A 17,044-nucleotide genomic window follows, 5' to 3' on the forward strand; every position below is an offset into this window, starting at 1 on the left:
GCGGGGCAGAAGAGAATGACCGCTGGGGAGGGGGCTGCCAGGCGGGCAGCTGTGAGGGGAAGAGGGACAGAGGGGCTCAAGGATCTGTGGGGAGGGGGAGGCGCTTTTCACTTGGGTTTGGAATCCCCAGCCCATAGCACGGGCCCCGTATACAGTAGGAGCTTCATAAGTGTTTAGGGACCGACTGATTAATAAATCGATGGGCCGGATCTTAGAGGCTGCCCCATGCCCCTCGTTCGACAAAGGGGAGGCGCCTTGCCCAGGGTTAGCTGCCCACAGAGCTAAGAGGAGTCGAGCTCCGGCTCGGCCCAAGGTTCCGGCTCTTTCTACTCTGTCGCCTGGTGCTTTCCCAGCTCTCTGAAGCCCTTTCCTTTCCGTGTCCTCTGGGACTTGGTGACCTCCCTCCCCCCCCCCCCCCGCACCCCCCCCCCCCCGGGCTCCGGGCCATCCTTCAAGTCCTGCTAAAATGCCACCTTCTCCAGGAAGCCTTCTGCAAGGGATTGTGGCTCTTCCCGGCGGTTTTCTAGCTGTAGCCCCCGCAGGACGCGAGCGCCTAGAGGGCAGGACCCCGTGCCGGTACACAGTAGGTGCCCAATAAGTGCTCGTCTGGTGCCTGCCGTTAGAGTGCGGAGCCGGCTGGCCCCTGGCAATGATGACGGTACTGCTCAGGAGTGAGGGGGGCAGCCTGCGATCTGCACGGCTGGGGGGGAGGGGGCGGGTGCTTCATCGCAGCAGCGTCTCCTCGCCGGCTCCTTCCCAGCATAGGGGAGGCCGGCTCTCCCTCAGCCGCCCCCCTGGGGCTCCCTGCGTGGGGAGGCGGCTCCCACCTGCACCCGAGGCTGACCTGGCCCCACCCCGCCCCCCAGGGGGGCTGCACTGAGCCCGGAGAGGCGCGAGAGGAGGCGGCGGGACCATCCCGGCGGGGGCCCTTTAAGCAGGCGGCGATCGCGGGCCCGGCGCCCCGCCCACTGCCCTCTGCTCCGGGGAGGGCGGGGCCGGCCGTGGCCTTGGCCCGGGCCTGGCCGCGGCTCCCGGCTAGGGGGAGGGGCGGGGCCTGCGCCGCGGCCGCTGCCCCATGGCCGAAGGAAGCTGCCCCGACAGCCCCCTCGGCGGCGGCCCCGGCCCCGGCTCCGGCTCCCAGTCCGGGGAGGCTGGCCCCAGCCTGGACGAGCAGCCCCGCGGCTGGAGGGGGGCCCCGTTCGGGGCTACGGACGGGAACGCAGGTATGGCCGGCAGGGGGGGGGGGCGGGCGAAGGGGATGGGAGGGGGGCTGAGCCCGAGGACCAGCCTTCGGCGTCGGGGCTGGGGCGGGGGCGGCGGCCGGCCAGGTCATTCGGGTCCGGGAGGCTCCTAGGACACGGGGCGCCCCCAGACAGGACAGCCGCCTCTCTGTCCTCCCCAGGCCTGGGCCAGGCCCATTCGCAGAGGCCGGAGGGGCCGTCATCCGGCCCGGAGTGTGACTGAGCTCGGCCTGGGTGCACCTCCCCCAGCCTGGGCGGCCTCCTCTGCCCAGTGGGCTATGGGGAGGCCCGGCTGGCCGCGGGCCACTGGAGCCACCCCAGGGCCGGCTCCAGTGCCTGCAGCTTTCTAGCTGGCTGGCCCTGGACACAGGAAGCCTCCCCCCCCCCCCCCCCCCCCCCCCGCAGCTCTCAGCCTCAGTTTCCTTTTCCGGACAGTGAGGGGCTGGGCCTTCCCGGGCTGGTGCCAGGATGAAAGGCGATGCGGCGCCTGCGTTTGTCGTTCTCTGCCGGGGAACTAGTGCTAGCTCAGGCGAGAGTCTGAGGAAGTGTTCAGTGGTCAGTCCAGGGAGATGATGCTGGGCTTTCCACTGGCTGGGGTGGGGCGGGGAGGCCTCCAGCTGTGGAAATGGGGAGCAATGGGCTTGAGAGGCAGGTGAGGGCGCAGGCCATGGAACACTCAGGAAGGGAGAGATGAGCAGAAGAGTGGGCTGGGGCCGCCTTGGGCAGCCCCTTGCAGCTCTGCCATTCTAGGCCAGCTTCTGTGTCTGCTGGCCAGCGCCAGGCGCTCTGACCTCTGGGGCCCTTGGATTTCCCTTCTGCCCCCAGAAGCAAGGAGGGAGCCTCCAGGTCCATGTTTCCCAAGAGGGCTCCTGCCGCCCCTTTGCTTCCTTGAGCCTCGGCTCCTCGGCTGAGTGAGGGGTCTGGCTCTTGCGCCCACTGACCGATGCGACGGACTGAGGTTTCTCAATGGTGAACATCTATACGCAGTCCGACCAAACAAAGGCAAATGACCCAGTTACTGCCATGCCAGCTGAAGGTCCCAGCAGAGAGCTTTGCTGACTTCCTGCCCTTCGTCTGGAGCCCCACTTGTGGATTTTGGTTCTCAAAGACCAAGAAAGAGGAAGAAAAGGACTATGGGAGGGCCAGAGCCGCTGGCTGCCCATCCGTGCAGGGCCAGGCTGGGCCGTCGCTGCCCGCCTCTTCTTTTGGGCCTCTTTGCTCTGTGATTTCCTGACGGTCCTTGCTGGCTCGCCTGCACATCTGTGCAGGGAAGTCTTCTGTGCTTCTCCCGGCACCGCCTTCCGCATTTTGAACAGGATGAGCAGGCCTTTCCCAGCCATCTCTCAGGGGTCAGACCACTTGGCTTTGTGCCCTGGGAGTGCCCTGATGTGGGGATTCTGAAGCCGGGAGACTCCCTTTGGCTCTTCTCTGCAGTCTCCAGCCTTGGAGAATTGCCTGGAGCGGGGAGAGCTCACATGAGTTGTCCAGGGTCCCCCAGTTGCACCTGCAGCGAGGGCAGCATCCCTACCGGCTCCCTAGCCATGGGGCTCCCCCACCTCTGCTGAGGGATGAAGGGGCTGCTGGACTGGAACTACCCCACCATGGGTCAGTTTTTACCAACGGTTTGGCCTTGGGAAGCTTCCTGGGGGGGGGGGAATGGGGGTGGGGGCTGGAGTTAAGGGTAGTTAAATCATGTCATAATGTAGTTAAATAAGGTAAATAATGTAATATGTAAATGAATGTAGACCAGGGATCTGGGGGCTGGTGGGGCGGCCAGAGAACCAGGAATAAGGAAAGGCCTCCCGCAGGAAGTAGCCCATGAGCTGAGCCTGCATTCCAAGAAGCAGAGGCAGGTGGGGGTCCCCCCCGCCCGGCCTGGGAAAGGGACCTTTGAAATCATGGAGATGAGAAAACCCAGCCCAGAGCGGTCAGGGAAGTGGCCCGGGCACCCCCGAGGGGCCGGAGGGGTGGGACCAAGTGGGCAGGCGCCCCGGGGGAGCCCGTTTCCAGCCGGGATACTGTTAGACTACCGGATTCTTTCCTTCTTTTCTTGCCGCTTCATCGGGGTGGGGGGGCCCCTCTCTGCTCCGGGCTGCCCTGACTGGCCCCTTGGGCAGTGCGCAGAGCTCATTGAGGCATAGCGGAGCCCCGCTGGCCCTTGGAGACCCCCTTTGGGGCACTACGGGGTAACCCACATGGAACGGCTCGCCAGCTCCAGGAGCTGGGAGGGAGGGAGACCATTTGGACCCCAGAACTCCAGCAGAGTTCCGTGGTGAAAAGGGACCTATCATACAGTCCCCCGGGGGGCTCCCCCATTGGGGAATGGCTGACTAGTGGGGGCCAGGGTGAGCCCGAGGAGTGCAGGGAGGGTGCCCAAGACCCGCCTGGAGCAGGAGCGGGAGACCCTGGCGGCATGGCCCCCGGGAAGGCTCCGTGACAGGGTCCGAGCAGACTCAGTTTCCCTTTGGTCATTTGCTTTGAGACAAGCTTTCCTTTACACCTGTGGCCAGGCGAATACTTACACAGGGAGACCGTCGGGTCCCAAAGGAAGCGAAGTGAAGGAGAGCTTTGGTGCACCCCCCCCCAGGGGTCCCCAAGGGCGGGCGGGGCGGGCCCACACGGAGCCCTGAGAGTCAGGGAGGGGATGAATGGGGGGCAGGAGGAGCCGGTCCGGGCTTGAACCCGAATTGGGGATCTGCTCTGCAGCACGAATGGGCATCGTAGTCCGGGCGGAGCGAGAAGGGACCCAGGAAGCCATCTAGTTCCCCTCCGTCGTTTTACATGCGTAGAAACGGAGACCCAGAGAACGTCAGTGTCTTGTAGAGGGCCACAGAGAGAGGGGGTGAAAGTGCCAGAATTTGAACCCAGGACTTCCGACACTAGAGCCAGGGAGGGCTGTGGATTGGAAGGGAAGGATGGATGGAGAGGCGGCTTTGGAAGCAGGACCGCGGGGACGGAGGAGGTCTCCGGTGAGGGGGGCTCCCTGGCCCCCGTCATCGAGCCCCCTCTCTCCAGCGCAGGTCCTAATCTGAAGGAGTGGCTGCGGGAGCAGTTCTGTGACCACCCCATCGAGCACTGCGAGGACACACGACTGCACGACGCAGCCTACGTGGGCGACCTCCAGACCATCCGCAGCCTGCTGCAGGAGGAGAGCTTCCAGAGGTAGGCGCGCCTCCTCCCTCGCCCTGGGGCCCCGGGGCTGCCCAGACTTCACTTTGTCCCAAGAAGAAGGCAACATGGGGGGCTGGACAGTGCTGGACTGGGCGAAAGGGTGGCGGGTTTGAATCCTGCCCCTTCCCATCCCTCCCCCGCTCTGTGGTCCTCAGGGAGCTCTCAAGGGCCACCAGTGCTTGGGCAGGAAGCTTAGACACGATCTGCTCCAGCTTGTTATTTGCTTTAACCCTTTCCTTTCGCCTTAGAAGTCCTACAGCGTGTTGGTTCCGAGGCAGAATAGCGAGCGGTAAGGGCGAGGCAGTGGGCATTGAGTGACTCGCCCAGGGTCACATAGCTAGGAAGAGTATGAGGCCAGATTTGAACCCAGGACCTCCCCTCTCAGGACTGGCTCTCCATCTATGAAGCCGTCTAGCTTCTGGGGCTCCTGTCCTCCCTGGGGTGGTGGTCAGCCCGCAGAGCTCTCCTCCAAGGCCTCTGCCCAGGCTCCACTTCAGGGATGGCTGCTTTGGTTGGAGAAACTTCCAAATGGAACATGCTCCTCTCAGGGAAGATTGCGGCCCCTCCTGTCTGTGAGGTGGCAGAAAGGACGGTTGGGCCAGCGAGCTCCCCCCCCCCCCCCCAGCCTTCCTCACTCACCTCCTGGGCTCACTGCATTTCCCCATCCTTGTTCTCAGTTCACCCCCATGCTGGTGCAGATTAGGGGAGGTGGAAGGAGGGGAAGGATAGGATGGGGGTGGGCAGGGGGTCCCCTCCCAGCAGAGGTTCTTTCTGACCTGGCCTCTGGGTCAGCTCCCAAATCCACAGAAAGATCGGTTTCTTGTGTTGTATCTCCAGGAGGGACTTGAACCCAGGTCAGCAGGGATAAGAGGGAGGGAGACCCTGGGATCAGGTATTTTTTGCAATATAACCTGTCAGGGTATTCCCTCCCAGAGACAGAGAGCAAGATGGCTACTTTGGTGGGTGAGATGTGGCAGCAGTAGAAGGGATGAGTGAGTGAATGAGAGAGGAGAGAGAGAGACAGACAGACAGAGACAGAGAGACAGACTGAAACAGAGACAGACAGACAGACAGAGAGAGAGACAGAAACAGAGAAAGAGGGAAAGGCATGGAGTGAGGGAGACAGATGGAGAGAGAGATTGAGAGAAGGAGAGGGAGAGAGACAGAGACAGAGAGAGAGTGAGAGAGCAGTAATGGTCAGCCAGGAGTTTAAGGTAGCCTGGCCTGAGAAAGCTTGCCCCCAGGATGAAGCACCTCCACCCACCCACCTTCTTGAGCCTTCTTTATACAGATCTGGCTGCTTATTATATTAGAACAGATATTTATTTGGGGATAGGACAACCAGGATGAGGTTAGGGAGGAGGGTCAACAGGGCTTCCCTAGCTAACAACACAGGCAGATGGCAGGTCCCTTCATCCCTCAGCTAAGCGCTGGGATTCCTCTCTGCTAGCTAACTCTCTGGAGGCTAAACTAAGCAGCAGCAACAGCTGTAGGTGTGGCTGGCATGACTGAAGAAGTTCTGGCCTCAGGACTGGCCCAGCCTCCCCTCCAGTGTAAACCCTCTCAGGCAGCTGAACATCCAGGCAGTCCTCACAGATCTTGAATTCACAGAGACAGGATTGGTGAGGAGTCACAGTGGGCTTCGGATATGACAGGGAAAATCCTCAGGGATGGGTTGTTTTGATCCTGAAGGGGGTCTAGGAGCTGTTTTCTCTTCAAAACTGAATGGTTTCAGAGTTCATTGGGCTCCCAGAAACCCTTGCTCTGGAACATTCCAAGCGCCCTTGCCTGCCCTCTCTGCTTCTCCTGCATTCCATCTCATATCTGTGTAGAATCCTCTCCTTCTGCAGAGAGGGCTAGCAGTGTGACCTTGGTCCAGTCCCTGCATGCTCTTTGTGCCTCAGTTTCTTTATCTAGTAAATACTTTACCCTATGGCCCACAGGCCCTAGCAGAGACTGTGCAACTCCTCAAGGGAACAAGGCTCCCAAAGGATCATTTTTCCACTTTTGTCTCACTGAACCCCCTTGGATTTCTCTGAGAAAGTCCAAGATAAAAGGAGGCGTATCTCATGCTGAGGAGGTCCCAGAGTGAGAGCGGCTCATTCCCCTGATCCTTCAGGGCAGTGGAAAGCTTCTCTGACCTTAAAGGGCAGCACGGTTCCAATCTTGGGTTGAAGCCTGACTGTCATTTGCCACTTGTGTGGATTTGGCCAGCTTCCTCAGGCCTTTGCCCTGAGCCTCAAGTTTCCCCATCTCTGAAATGGGCATGTTGGAGTCAATGGTCTGAGGTCTCTTCTCTCTCCAAACTGGAGCCCCTTGGGGCTGCGGTAGAGGTAAGAAGGGGGAATATGCTAGTCATGGGCAAAGGCCTCCCATCGGGAGATGAAATATGTCCAGGGGAAGGCCAGGAGGTCAGTGTGGCTGGAACAGTGCTGGATGGGAGTGCATTAAAAGAAGCCTCACTTTAACCGGGCAGTGAGAGGAGCCTTGGGCAAGTTCTTTATCTTTGGGAGTGAGCCTGCCTCAGTTTCTTCTATAAAGTGAGGGGATTCAGCGAGAGGAAAGGGCTCCAAGGACCCTTCAGGGTCTGGCGGTCACCCTACAGCTGCTGGGCCTCTGCTCCAGCCTCAACTCGCAATTAATGTCTGAAAACATGGTCTCTGTGTCCTTCTCCCTGGACGTGAGAGTCCAGCAAGGGCACGACGCAGGTCGCCTCTCTTGGAGCTCCTTCGCGTCTGTGTCCCTGTCTGTGTCTCACCCTGCCAGGCCTCGGTCCAGTCCACTTCCATTAAAGAGGGATTCTCCATTTCTGCCCTCTGCGCAGCCGGATCAATGAGAAGTCGGTGTGGTGCTGCGGCTGGCTGCCGTGTACCCCGCTGCGCATCGCCGCCACTGCTGGCCATGGCAACTGCGTGGATTTCCTGATTCAGAAAGGGGCTGAGATCGACCTGGTGGACGTGAAGGGCCAGACCGCCTTGTACGTGGCCGTGGTGAATGGGCATCTGGAATGCGCCCAGATCCTACTGGAGGCTGGAGCCGACCCCAATGGCAGCCGGCATCACCGCAGCACGCCGGTGTACCACGCCTCCCGGGTGGGCAGAGCTGACATCCTGAAGGAGCTCATCAGGTAGGTGTGGGCAGTGGGATGCTCCCATTATCCAGAAGGGGAAACTGAGGCTCAGGCAAGTTCAGCAGTCTTTCTAGGGATGTACAGCAATTAAGGGTGGGAAGCAGGATGTGAGCCCGGGTTTCTCCTAACATCTCTGAACCTGTTAATTCATGCTAGCCCAGGCAGGGTCCAATGAGACGGGACCATGAAGTGGCTCTCCCTGCCACCAAGGGGCAGCCTGGTGAGCTGTGCAATGTCCCTACTGACTCCCTCTTTGGGACTTACAGTCCCCATCGCTCCTGGTTTACATAGAGCATCTGCTGGGTGCCAGGCACTGTGCCAAGTTCTTTATGAAGCCTCACAACACTCTTGGGAGCCAGGTGCTATTATATCCCCATTTTACAGTGGAGGAAACGGAGGCAAACCAAGGTAGGTGACTTGCCCAAGGTCACCCAGCTAGTAGGTATCTGAAGCAAGATTTGAACTGAGGTCTTCTCAAGTCTCCCAGCTTGGCTATCCAGGCTGTCTATCTTGAAATGACCGAGGACGCTACATTCAGATGTTCTGCCTTCTCCACCACCTCCGTGAAGTCCTCCTGGCTTAATAAATGCAGTAAATGACAACTTCAGGCTTGAAGTTGACATGATGGGAGGGGAGCGAGGAGATGGGACCCGGGGTTTCCTTGGTAGACAGAGCAAGGGTCGTTGTTCCTTTCTCCTGGGATGGGCCGCGCCTCCTCGGTCCCCATCTTTCCTGGGGCCGCTCGAACCCTGAAACTCCCCTCCTCAGAGGCTTCCAGGAGCGAGCAATAAGGGTCAGGCCTGGCTGCCGTGGCCTGAGGTGCTGGACAGGACGTTAGCAGCTTCCCCTTCCTGTTCTGGCTCCCCTTCTGAGGCCTCTGCCAGCAGCAGGTTGTTCCCGGCGATTTCCGGTGGCAGCAGGAAATGAGTCACCTAAAACACCGGAAACACAAAGGGGAGACTGGCTCTGCTCGGAGGGTCCGGGCTCGAATCCCATCTCGCATGTGGCAGCCCCTCTGGGCCCGGCTTCCATCCGGCAAAATGGTGCTCCCTGTGCACCTGCTCCCCAGGCTGCTGGGAGGAGGCTCAGTCCCGCCCCCGCCAGCGAGGGAGGCCAAACGCCTCGGCTCAAGAGACCCCCAAATCCCTCTAGGCGGCAGGAGCCTGGGGAGGCCTCAAGGCGACTCCGCCCTAGACACACCCTCAAGCGGCCTCCTCCATCCTCCCACCCGCTTGGCCCCCAGGCCCAGCCTCTGCCTTGGCTCGGTGCTCAGAGATGGGCCCAGGCGCCTCGCTTCCTCCTCCCCCTCCTTCTCCGGCTGTTGCTGGCGGCCCACCTGCCCTCAGCGGAGCAGCGGGCACATCTGAACCCCCCCCCCCCCAGGGCCTGGCTGCAGGCCCCTGTGCACATGCGCAATGCCCCGCAGGCGTCGATATTCCTGTGGGCGGGGAGCTTTCCCTGCTGGAGCTGCCCCTCCCCAGCTGGAAGGTGGAGAGGCTCAGGGCTTGGACTCAGGAAGATGGAATTCAGAGCCGCCCTCAGACCCCGGAGGACAGGAGTGACCCTGGACAGGTCACGGCTGCTCTCTCAGTTTCCTCCCCTGTAAGATGGGGCTGAGGTTCCCCGTCGCTGCGGGGTGAAGCTGTGCAAATGCCAAGCTCTTGTGTAGTCCTGGTTCCCTGCAATAACGAGAATGAAAGGCGAGCTGCAGGCAGGAGGCAGGGGGGCCCCGGGAGGGAAGGCACCAGGCCGGGGGGCCCCAGGGCGAGGCCCCGGGAAGCCCCCGGGAAGCCCCCAGAGCCAGGCGGCCTGGCCGGGTTGGAGGAAGACCAGCAGAACTGTGGTTGGATCGGAAGGTAATAGGGAGCCCTTGAGGGTTACGGAGGTGGGGAGGTCAGAACGCCCCGTGGCCCGGGGCAGACCAGGGAGCGCGCCCAGGGGGCCTCACCTCTGCTTCTGGCGCAGGTACGGGGCGGACGTGGATGTGAGCCACGCGCTGGCGCCCGGGATGCCGCCTCCTTCCCGCCGCCTCACCTCCCTGGTGGTCTGCCCGCTGTACATCAGCGCCGCCTACCACAACCTCCAGTGCTTCAAGCTGCTGCTTCAGGCGGGCGCCAACCCCGATTTCAACTGCCACGGCCCGGTCAACGTGCAGGGCTTCTGCCGGGGCTCCCCCGTCTGCGTCATGGACGCCGTCTTGCGGCACGGCTGTGAGGCTGCCTTTGTCAGCCTGCTGGTGGACTTCGGGGCCAACCTGAACCTGGTGAAGTGGGAAGCCTTGAACGCCGAGGCGAGAGGCCGCGTGAAAGTGAACCCGGAAGCGTTGCAGGTTTTCAGAGAAGCCAGGAGTAAGTACAGCGAGCCTGCGCCCTTCCTTGCCTTGGTGTCCTTTCACCGCGTGCGGGCTGTGCGGGGGCTGGGGGAGCAGGGCGGCCCCTTCTGGCTGGGAGAAGGGGGCAGGGCGGGGGTAGAACTGGGCGGCCCCCCAGCGCAAAGGGGGGAATCCATTCCAGGCCCGGAGCCCCCTGCTGCCTCAGATCGATGGTGGCAACGTTTGGGGTAAAACCGGAGGACTGAGTGGAGGAGGAGGCAGGATCCCAGGAGACAGGCTCAGGGCCCAAGTTCACTGGCTGGGACTCTGGTTGCAATAGAGGATGGGCGGAGAAGGAGGCCCGCCTTCCCGGGCAGCTGGCTCCGCCCCCAGCCTGTGCAGCCCCCCCCTCCCCGCCTTGAACCCTGACCAGGGATGGAATGAGCAGGGCCTTCCTAGGGAAAGGGTTCGAGTCCGGCGCGCTCCGTTGGTGGGCGGTCTGCCGGCACCCTCCTGCGAGTGAGCCTCGCTGGCCCGAGGGGCCCGGATGGCGCGTGATCTAGGCTTCGAGGAGCTGAGGAGAGCAGTGGGGCTGGCGCTACCTCGCCAGCACGCAGCGCCAGCCCACTCACATGCAGCCCGCTCTGGCCTCGCCCGCCCTCCCACCAGTTCTGTGGCTCCGCCCCATCCCCCTCTGTCTGGAGAAGCCCGAGGCTATGGGACTGCGCTGCCCCACTCTGCCGCGCTCCTGCCGCACCAGCCTCCACTCGCCGCCCCCCTCACGCCTCTTTCCGCCATCTTCCTACCCACCCGGGGGCTCAGCTCAGGGCTGCCCACACCCCCTCCCGGAGCCTGCCTTGATCTCCCGCTAGTGGCCCTCAGCCGCCCTCAGACCCTGCCGGTGAGCATCCACAGGGCTGAGATGCTTTTTCCTGTCCCTTCCTGGCCACGCTTATTGGGATCCGGGGATGGAGCTGGAAGGGCCCTCGGAGGCAGCCACTTCCCAGCCTTCACGGGCGAGATGAGGACGCTGAGGTTGGGGAAGCTTAGTGACCAGGCGGTAAGTCTAGGACCCAGACGGAAATCCGGTCCCCTCTTTCCAAATCCAAGACTTCCCGGGACCATCTTGTTCCATGAGGGCCGGGGCCAAGCCTTCTCTGAACTTTGAATCCCGCCCCCCCCCCCCCCAGTGGCTAATATAGTGCTGTGTATGTAGTAGGAGCTTAATAAATGTTTATTGACTGGTCCCTAGAGGACCTTGATGCCACCACCAGCATTGTGAAATCCACGTGATGCAACAAAAAAGAATTTCTACCTAAAGCAACATCAGAAATGGCAAGGAAAAGCGTTCTCGGTTCAGCAGGGCCTCTCACAGGCCTCCCCTTCCAGGCCCTTGGCACTGGGGTCCCAGGGAGGGTTGCTCGCCAGAGAGCTCTGCATTCTCAGTTGCTTCTTCTGCCATCCAAATGGAAACGGTTCTGTGGGGGCGAAGTCCCGTCACCGAATCCCGCTTACTTTTCTGAATTATTTTTCTCCTAATTGTTAAACATTTTGATTCCAAATTCTTTGCTTCCCACCCCCCACCCCCACCTCCTTGGTGACCCTTTCCAGAGGTTCCCTCTGAGCAAGCCCTCCTTCAGAGGAGCACCTTCCTTGGAGATGTGCGAGAGAGAGAGCGAGAGAGAGAGCGAGAGAGAGAGAGCGAGAGAGAGAGAGAGAGAGAGAGAAGAGAGAGAGAGAGAGGAGAGAGAGAGAGAGAGAGAGAGAGAGAGAGAGGAGTGAGGGAGGGAGGGAGGGAGGGAGGGAGGGAGGGAGGGAGGGAGGGAGAGAGAGGAGGGAGGGAGAGAGAGAAGAGGAGATGGAGAGCAGAGAGAGAGAGACAGAGGAGAGAGACAGAGAGAGAGAGGGAGAGAGAGGAGGGCCCTCGTTGGAGGTTTGTTTGTTCTCCAGTTACTCCACCAGGGCCTCTCCTCTGCCTGGCCACTAGGGCTGCCAATCCCTCGGAATTCCTGCTTGAAGCTGCCCTTGGAATTCCCGGGGTCGTGGGGGAGCCACAGGTTCCTGCCCGTGTGCAAGTCATCGAGTGCGTTTCTTGACAGATTCTCACCAAGTCCAGTCCGTCCTTTTAGGTCCCAGCCCGCAAGGCTTTAGAATGCATTTGGAACAAGAGCCAAATCCCCTAATGGTTTGCTCTCAGGCCATGCTGTGAAGTGGATCGTATCTCCTTTGAGAGGATGCTTTTACGAGGGGGGCGGTCCCATATGATAATTAAAATGTTTGGGAGCAAAGGAAATATATTATATATATATATATATATATATATATCACTTATGACCACTGAAACATGTTTTCTACTGTGTCTTGGGTTTATATAAATATAAGATGGTTGCCAGGGAATATATTCCCAATTTATGAATATGCCCAAGCCAACTGGGCTTTATAGAGAATTTAATTTATAATACACTGATTAATCAATAGAAAAAGAAAGTAAGAAAGGAATAAGAATGAATAAAATCAGGCAGTTGGTTTTATCACTCACCCAAGATCTCTCTAGGTAAGGCTTCTCATGCCAACCTCAGGCTCCACCTCAAGAGAGCCTCCTTTCAAGAAATGTTTTCAGAGAATTCTACTCCTTCAGAGCCAGCCTTCTCTCCTGGTCCTCCACAGATCAACCTCCTCAGTCCTTCTTCAGAGCCACCTCACTCAGAGCAAAAACCTCCCAGAGCAAAAAAAACCCTCTCTCTCCTCAGGACCCCGCTATCTTTAAGGAAACCATCTAAGTTCCCTCCCCTCAGTTCTCACATCTACCAATCACTGTCAATGTCTCCCCTGTGCCAATGGTGGCTCTAGTTTAACCCAGGACCACCTAGAGGTCTGCCCCCCTTTGCACATGTCCTGTTGAAGGTCATATTCTCAAATAATTAAATCTTGATCTATGCTGCAGCCCTTTCTAAATCTGTTACTCTAAGTAGGGTGGAGATTGTATATTCCAAGACCTGGTTCTGTCATTCCAAGTATCTCTATTGTATCAATTCTAAAATCAATCATGACTCAAAGAACTTCCTGTTCTATGCTTAAGCATAGGTCAAAACCCTTTCCATTGTTTAGCAAAAGGTTTCTGTCCTAAAGTAGTCTTAAGTAGGGAGGAGAAGGATCCTCCCATGCCAAGGGTTTTCACATTCCAATAGAGTTCTTACTATCAGTAGGAAATTTTTTCCAGTTAAAAATTTCCCAATGGGGAAATTTCCAACATTCATAAGTCTAAGAAATTTTAAGGTTTACACCCAAGGGTCCTAGAGTAAGGAGGGGGAAACTGAGGCACCGGCGCTGCATTGACAGCACACAGCCTTCCCATTTGGACCAAGACACAAAGTTCTCCGACCATCACTGGTTTATTTGGTTTCTTGTTTCTACAGTAACAGTAACGAGGCTGCGCTGCCCCCGCCCCCGCCTCCCCCCCCCCCCCCCCCCCCCCCCGCCTCAGAGTTCCGCAGCCTCGCCAGGAATGCTTTTCCTTCCCTCGCACTCCCACTCCATGGCTGTAGATGGCTTCTTACACTTATGCTGTAGAGGAAGTCATTCTCCTCTCGACAGGCCTGGACTGTGGGGAGAGAGCAGGATCCCTCTCCTTGGACCTCTGAAGCCTTCAGGCTTGGCCCAGGCTTCCTGGCACTGCAGCCTTCCACGATGACTAGTTAGAATAACAGAACAGCGGAGGGAGGAGCACGTCCTCCCTGGCTAAGACATGCTGGGCTTTCAGCCCCCAGCTCTGATCTAACCCTCCAGAAGCAATGAAGGCAGAAGCCCCGAGGAGCGCATGTTCTAATGGGAAGCGCCCCAAACTAGATGTGTGGCTCGGGGGTGGGGGTGGGGCCTGGGTGGTCGGCTGCTGGCCTGGGTTTCCTCGTGGGAGGTGCTTGACTTGAGAGCTTTTCCTTCTCTTTCCTTGTGCTCCTCTCTAGGTGCCCCCAGACGTTGCTGTGTCTGTGCCGGGTGTCCGTGAGGAGGGCTCTCGGCAAGTGTCGGCTGTACCTTATCCCCTCCCTGCCCCTCCCGGATGCCATCAAGCAGTTCTTACTTCATGAGCAGAATTAAGACGTGGGCCTCGATCACGGGGTGCTCCTCGAGGACAGAAGCAGGTGGTCTGCCCGTCCCTCTGCCTCTCCCTCCCCGAGCCCTCGAGATGGTCCTCACGTGGCTGCTTCTTACTGATGTGAATGAGGGGCTCCTGTCTGTGCCGTGTTGTGGAGAGGGTCGACTCTCGGTCAGCTTTGATCCAACGCTGGCTCGTTGTCGGTGGGGCGATCGCAGCGCGCAGCACATTCGCTCCTTCTCCCTTGGGTTCTGCCCGTGGATTTCTGCGGCTGAGCGATCACAGCCACCTCCATAGGGCAGGATTGGGCCGATGTGGGTCAGGGATCGGATCAGCTTCCAGAGGTCAGCTCACACCTCCGGAAGAACCACAAACGAGCAAGTGCTCTCCGTCTACTTCAGTATCGGATAGACAGGAGTCCGAGTGTTGGGAAAACGTGTTAACCAGAGGAAGATGTTCGTCCTCCAGCATTCATGCCAGGAGTGTTGGGAAGAACAAAGAAGGGCACAGATGTCCTCTCCAGGCTCTCCCATTCTAGCGGGGGGCGTGCGGGGGTAAAAGCTGGGATGCGGGCAGAGGGGAGTCGAGGAGCCCATCTGAGGGAAGGGCTTTAGCCTGCCCTATGGATGCTGACCATCCTCCACTGGATCTGAGCCGGCATCTGGCCGTCAGAGGTGTGAGAGGCACAAAAGCCACCACGCCGGTCTGTTTCTCTGCTCTCACAGTCATCTACACACACACACACACACACACACACACACACACACACACAACTGCATTGCTCCTGGAGTAGCTTCCGAAGATGCAACGAACCGCGGCCTGGAGTCCGAGAGACAAAGCCCTGGGGTATAGAACGTGGGGGGGATTTTCTGGGAGCCAGACTGACAAGGACGGAGACCAAGACGGAGGCGGCCACTGGATGCCAGGCCTGACGACGAGTGAGGAAACCAGAGCTATTCAGCCTGGAAGAGAGAAGAACTGGGGAAGAGGACCTGGAAGATGTCTGCAAGCGTTTGAACAACGGCCCGTGGAAGGACAAACGGACGTGTCCGACCTGTCCAAAGCAGGCACAGTTGCGGGACTTGGAGAGGGAGATCCCCTCCCGCTGAAAGAAACCTTTGAAATGGATGGATCAGCTGTTCAGAAAGGGAAGGACGAGATCGAAGGGCGAGTTTCCTCTCACTGAAGGTACCCGATGTGGATTGGCGCAAGCAGCATCTCCGGCCCCTTCGGCTCGGTCCTCGGCCGCCTTCCCCTTCTGCCATCCCTATACTCCTTCCTTAGTGGGCCGGCGCACTTTCCTTTGGTCATGTCTTTAATTGTCCCAAACGTAGTTATCTCAAGGCAAACCTTGATCTTGGTCTCCCTCGAATTCATACCCAGAGTAGGACAAGCCCTGATATGTCATCAGCGGGAGAGCCTGGAGTGTGGCAGCCTGCTAGCAAGGAATAAGGCCTCCCAATTTCTCACCTCCCATCTCTTAGATGAAAGCAGCTTTCCCCAGACGATGGGTCAGCCACAAGAGGAGGCTCTAGCTCAATGAGTAAATCGATCTTCGAGCATGTATTGGGCACCTGCTGTATACTGGGTGTTGTGCTCCGTGCTGGCGACCTAGAGACACCGAATGAAACAATGCCTGCCTTCCTGGACCTCAAATGATGCAGGAGTGTCCAGAATGCACGAGACGGCGGGCGGACCAAGTGCTCGACCAACAGCATTCACTGCCATCCCACGCAGGACAGCCAGGCAAGGAGCGGCGTCAGGGATACAAAGGCACAAGTGAGGGTCCTTTCTCTCCAAGAGCATGCTTTCTCCTGGTGTGTGGGGGGTGGAAGATAAGGGCTCTGCCTCACCAGCACCCCAAATCCCCCCAGAAGCGTGCTTCTAAATGCCGAGGTGCTGGCTGCTAGACAGCCAGACTTCTGGAGAATTGATGGCATTTTCTTTCTTGCTGCCCTGGGATGAAAGGGCCTCCGAGGATGCTCCTGACTAGAGCTGACGGGGACCTCTGAGGTCTTCTGTTAGGGTCACCCCCCCATCTTTTCACCACGACTTTGAGGAAGGAAGAGATTCCCCAGGCACGCAGCATTACTCATGACGGGCATTTCCCGAGTGTGTGAAGGGACTGTTTCCAAAGGACGATCTGTGACGGGGCATCTGCATGAAGGAACTTAAGTTCAGAGAACCTACGTGGCGTCCTCAAGTTACCCGGGGAGCAGGGTCAGAGGCGGCGTCCTCCCTGGCGCCATGCTCGTGTCCCACGCCCCGGGCTTTATTGCTGAGAAGCGTCCGGCCGGCCTCTGAGGTCCCTCCCCGCTGTAGGATCCTGTGGTTCTGGGCCTTCCCGGCTGCCCAGGGATTCCCAGCCAGAGGGATCTGCGGCACCTCTGAATCCGAAGCAAATGGCGACGTGGTCCGTCAGGCCAGTGAAGGAATGGCGTGGTGTGGACGGGAGAGGCTGCAGGAGCCTGAGAGCACCCCAAGGGAATTGGCCGCAGATCCCACAGGAGGGCCCACGAAAGGCTCGGCTGTGCCACGGACCAGCCCTGAAGGGGAGCTCCGGACCTTCCTGAGCTAGTGCTTGTGATGGCCAAAATGGGATGCTCTGAATTCGAATGTGCAAAGCAGGGATGACTGAGAAAGGGGGGACACAGTTTTTATTATGGAATTGTGTGGTGGGACAAGGAGCCAGCCCCAAAGCCAGGAGCTCTCCCTGTGAGGGGCCAGGAGACCTTGAGCAAGTCCCCTGGCCGGCCGGTGCGCTAGGCATCCGTCTAATGCTGGAAGTTGTTAAAGATAAAGAAGGAAGGAAGTACAGGGAGTGGCAGGAGGGACTTTCTTAGTCCGGGAGCTCCCCAGACTCTGGAAGCAGAGATCCTGCCCTTGGCTCCCTCCCTGTACGGTTCGGTCTGCGTCTGTGACTTGATGGATGTCGGGGTTTCTGGGGCGGCTGCCCCGTCTCTCCCCACTGGCAGAGCAGGGCAGGCACCGAGGCGTGAAGCCTTTGGGGTCATCCATCCCGGCTTCCTTTGTTTGTGCCTTTGAGCTTCGTCAGATGTGTCTGTGATTCCCAACAACCCCCGACGCTCGGTCCTGGC

General features: G+C 59.1%; 1 protein-coding gene across 2 annotated transcripts in view; it reads left to right on the forward strand.

The window, feature by feature from the left end:
- The first annotated feature begins 986 nt into the window (after positions 1-986).
- The window catches only part of ASB1 (ankyrin repeat and SOCS box containing 1), a 16,807-nt gene continuing 749 nt past the window's right edge, over positions 987-17,044 (forward strand). The window contains exons 1-5 of one of the 2 annotated variants that reach the window (XM_056820123.1): positions 989-1,223; positions 4,262-4,403; positions 7,237-7,539; positions 9,508-9,894; positions 13,816-17,044. The exon at positions 13,816-17,044 is cut by the window's right edge and continues 749 nt beyond it. In XM_056820123.1, coding sequence (XP_056676101.1) covers positions 1,076-1,223; positions 4,262-4,403; positions 7,237-7,539; positions 9,508-9,894; positions 13,816-13,948 — 1,113 coding nt within the window. In that variant the 5' untranslated portion in view covers positions 989-1,075 and the 3' untranslated portion in view covers positions 13,949-17,044. Of the gene's footprint in view, positions 1,224-4,261; positions 4,404-7,236; positions 7,540-9,507; positions 11,123-13,815 lie in introns of those variants that run through there. The other variant, XM_056820122.1, reaches the window with a different exon arrangement.

The sequence above is a fragment of the Monodelphis domestica genome, chromosome 2 (genome assembly GCF_027887165.1).
Source record: "Monodelphis domestica isolate mMonDom1 chromosome 2, mMonDom1.pri, whole genome shotgun sequence".
Classification (NCBI taxonomy): domain Eukaryota; kingdom Metazoa; phylum Chordata; class Mammalia; order Didelphimorphia; family Didelphidae; genus Monodelphis; species Monodelphis domestica.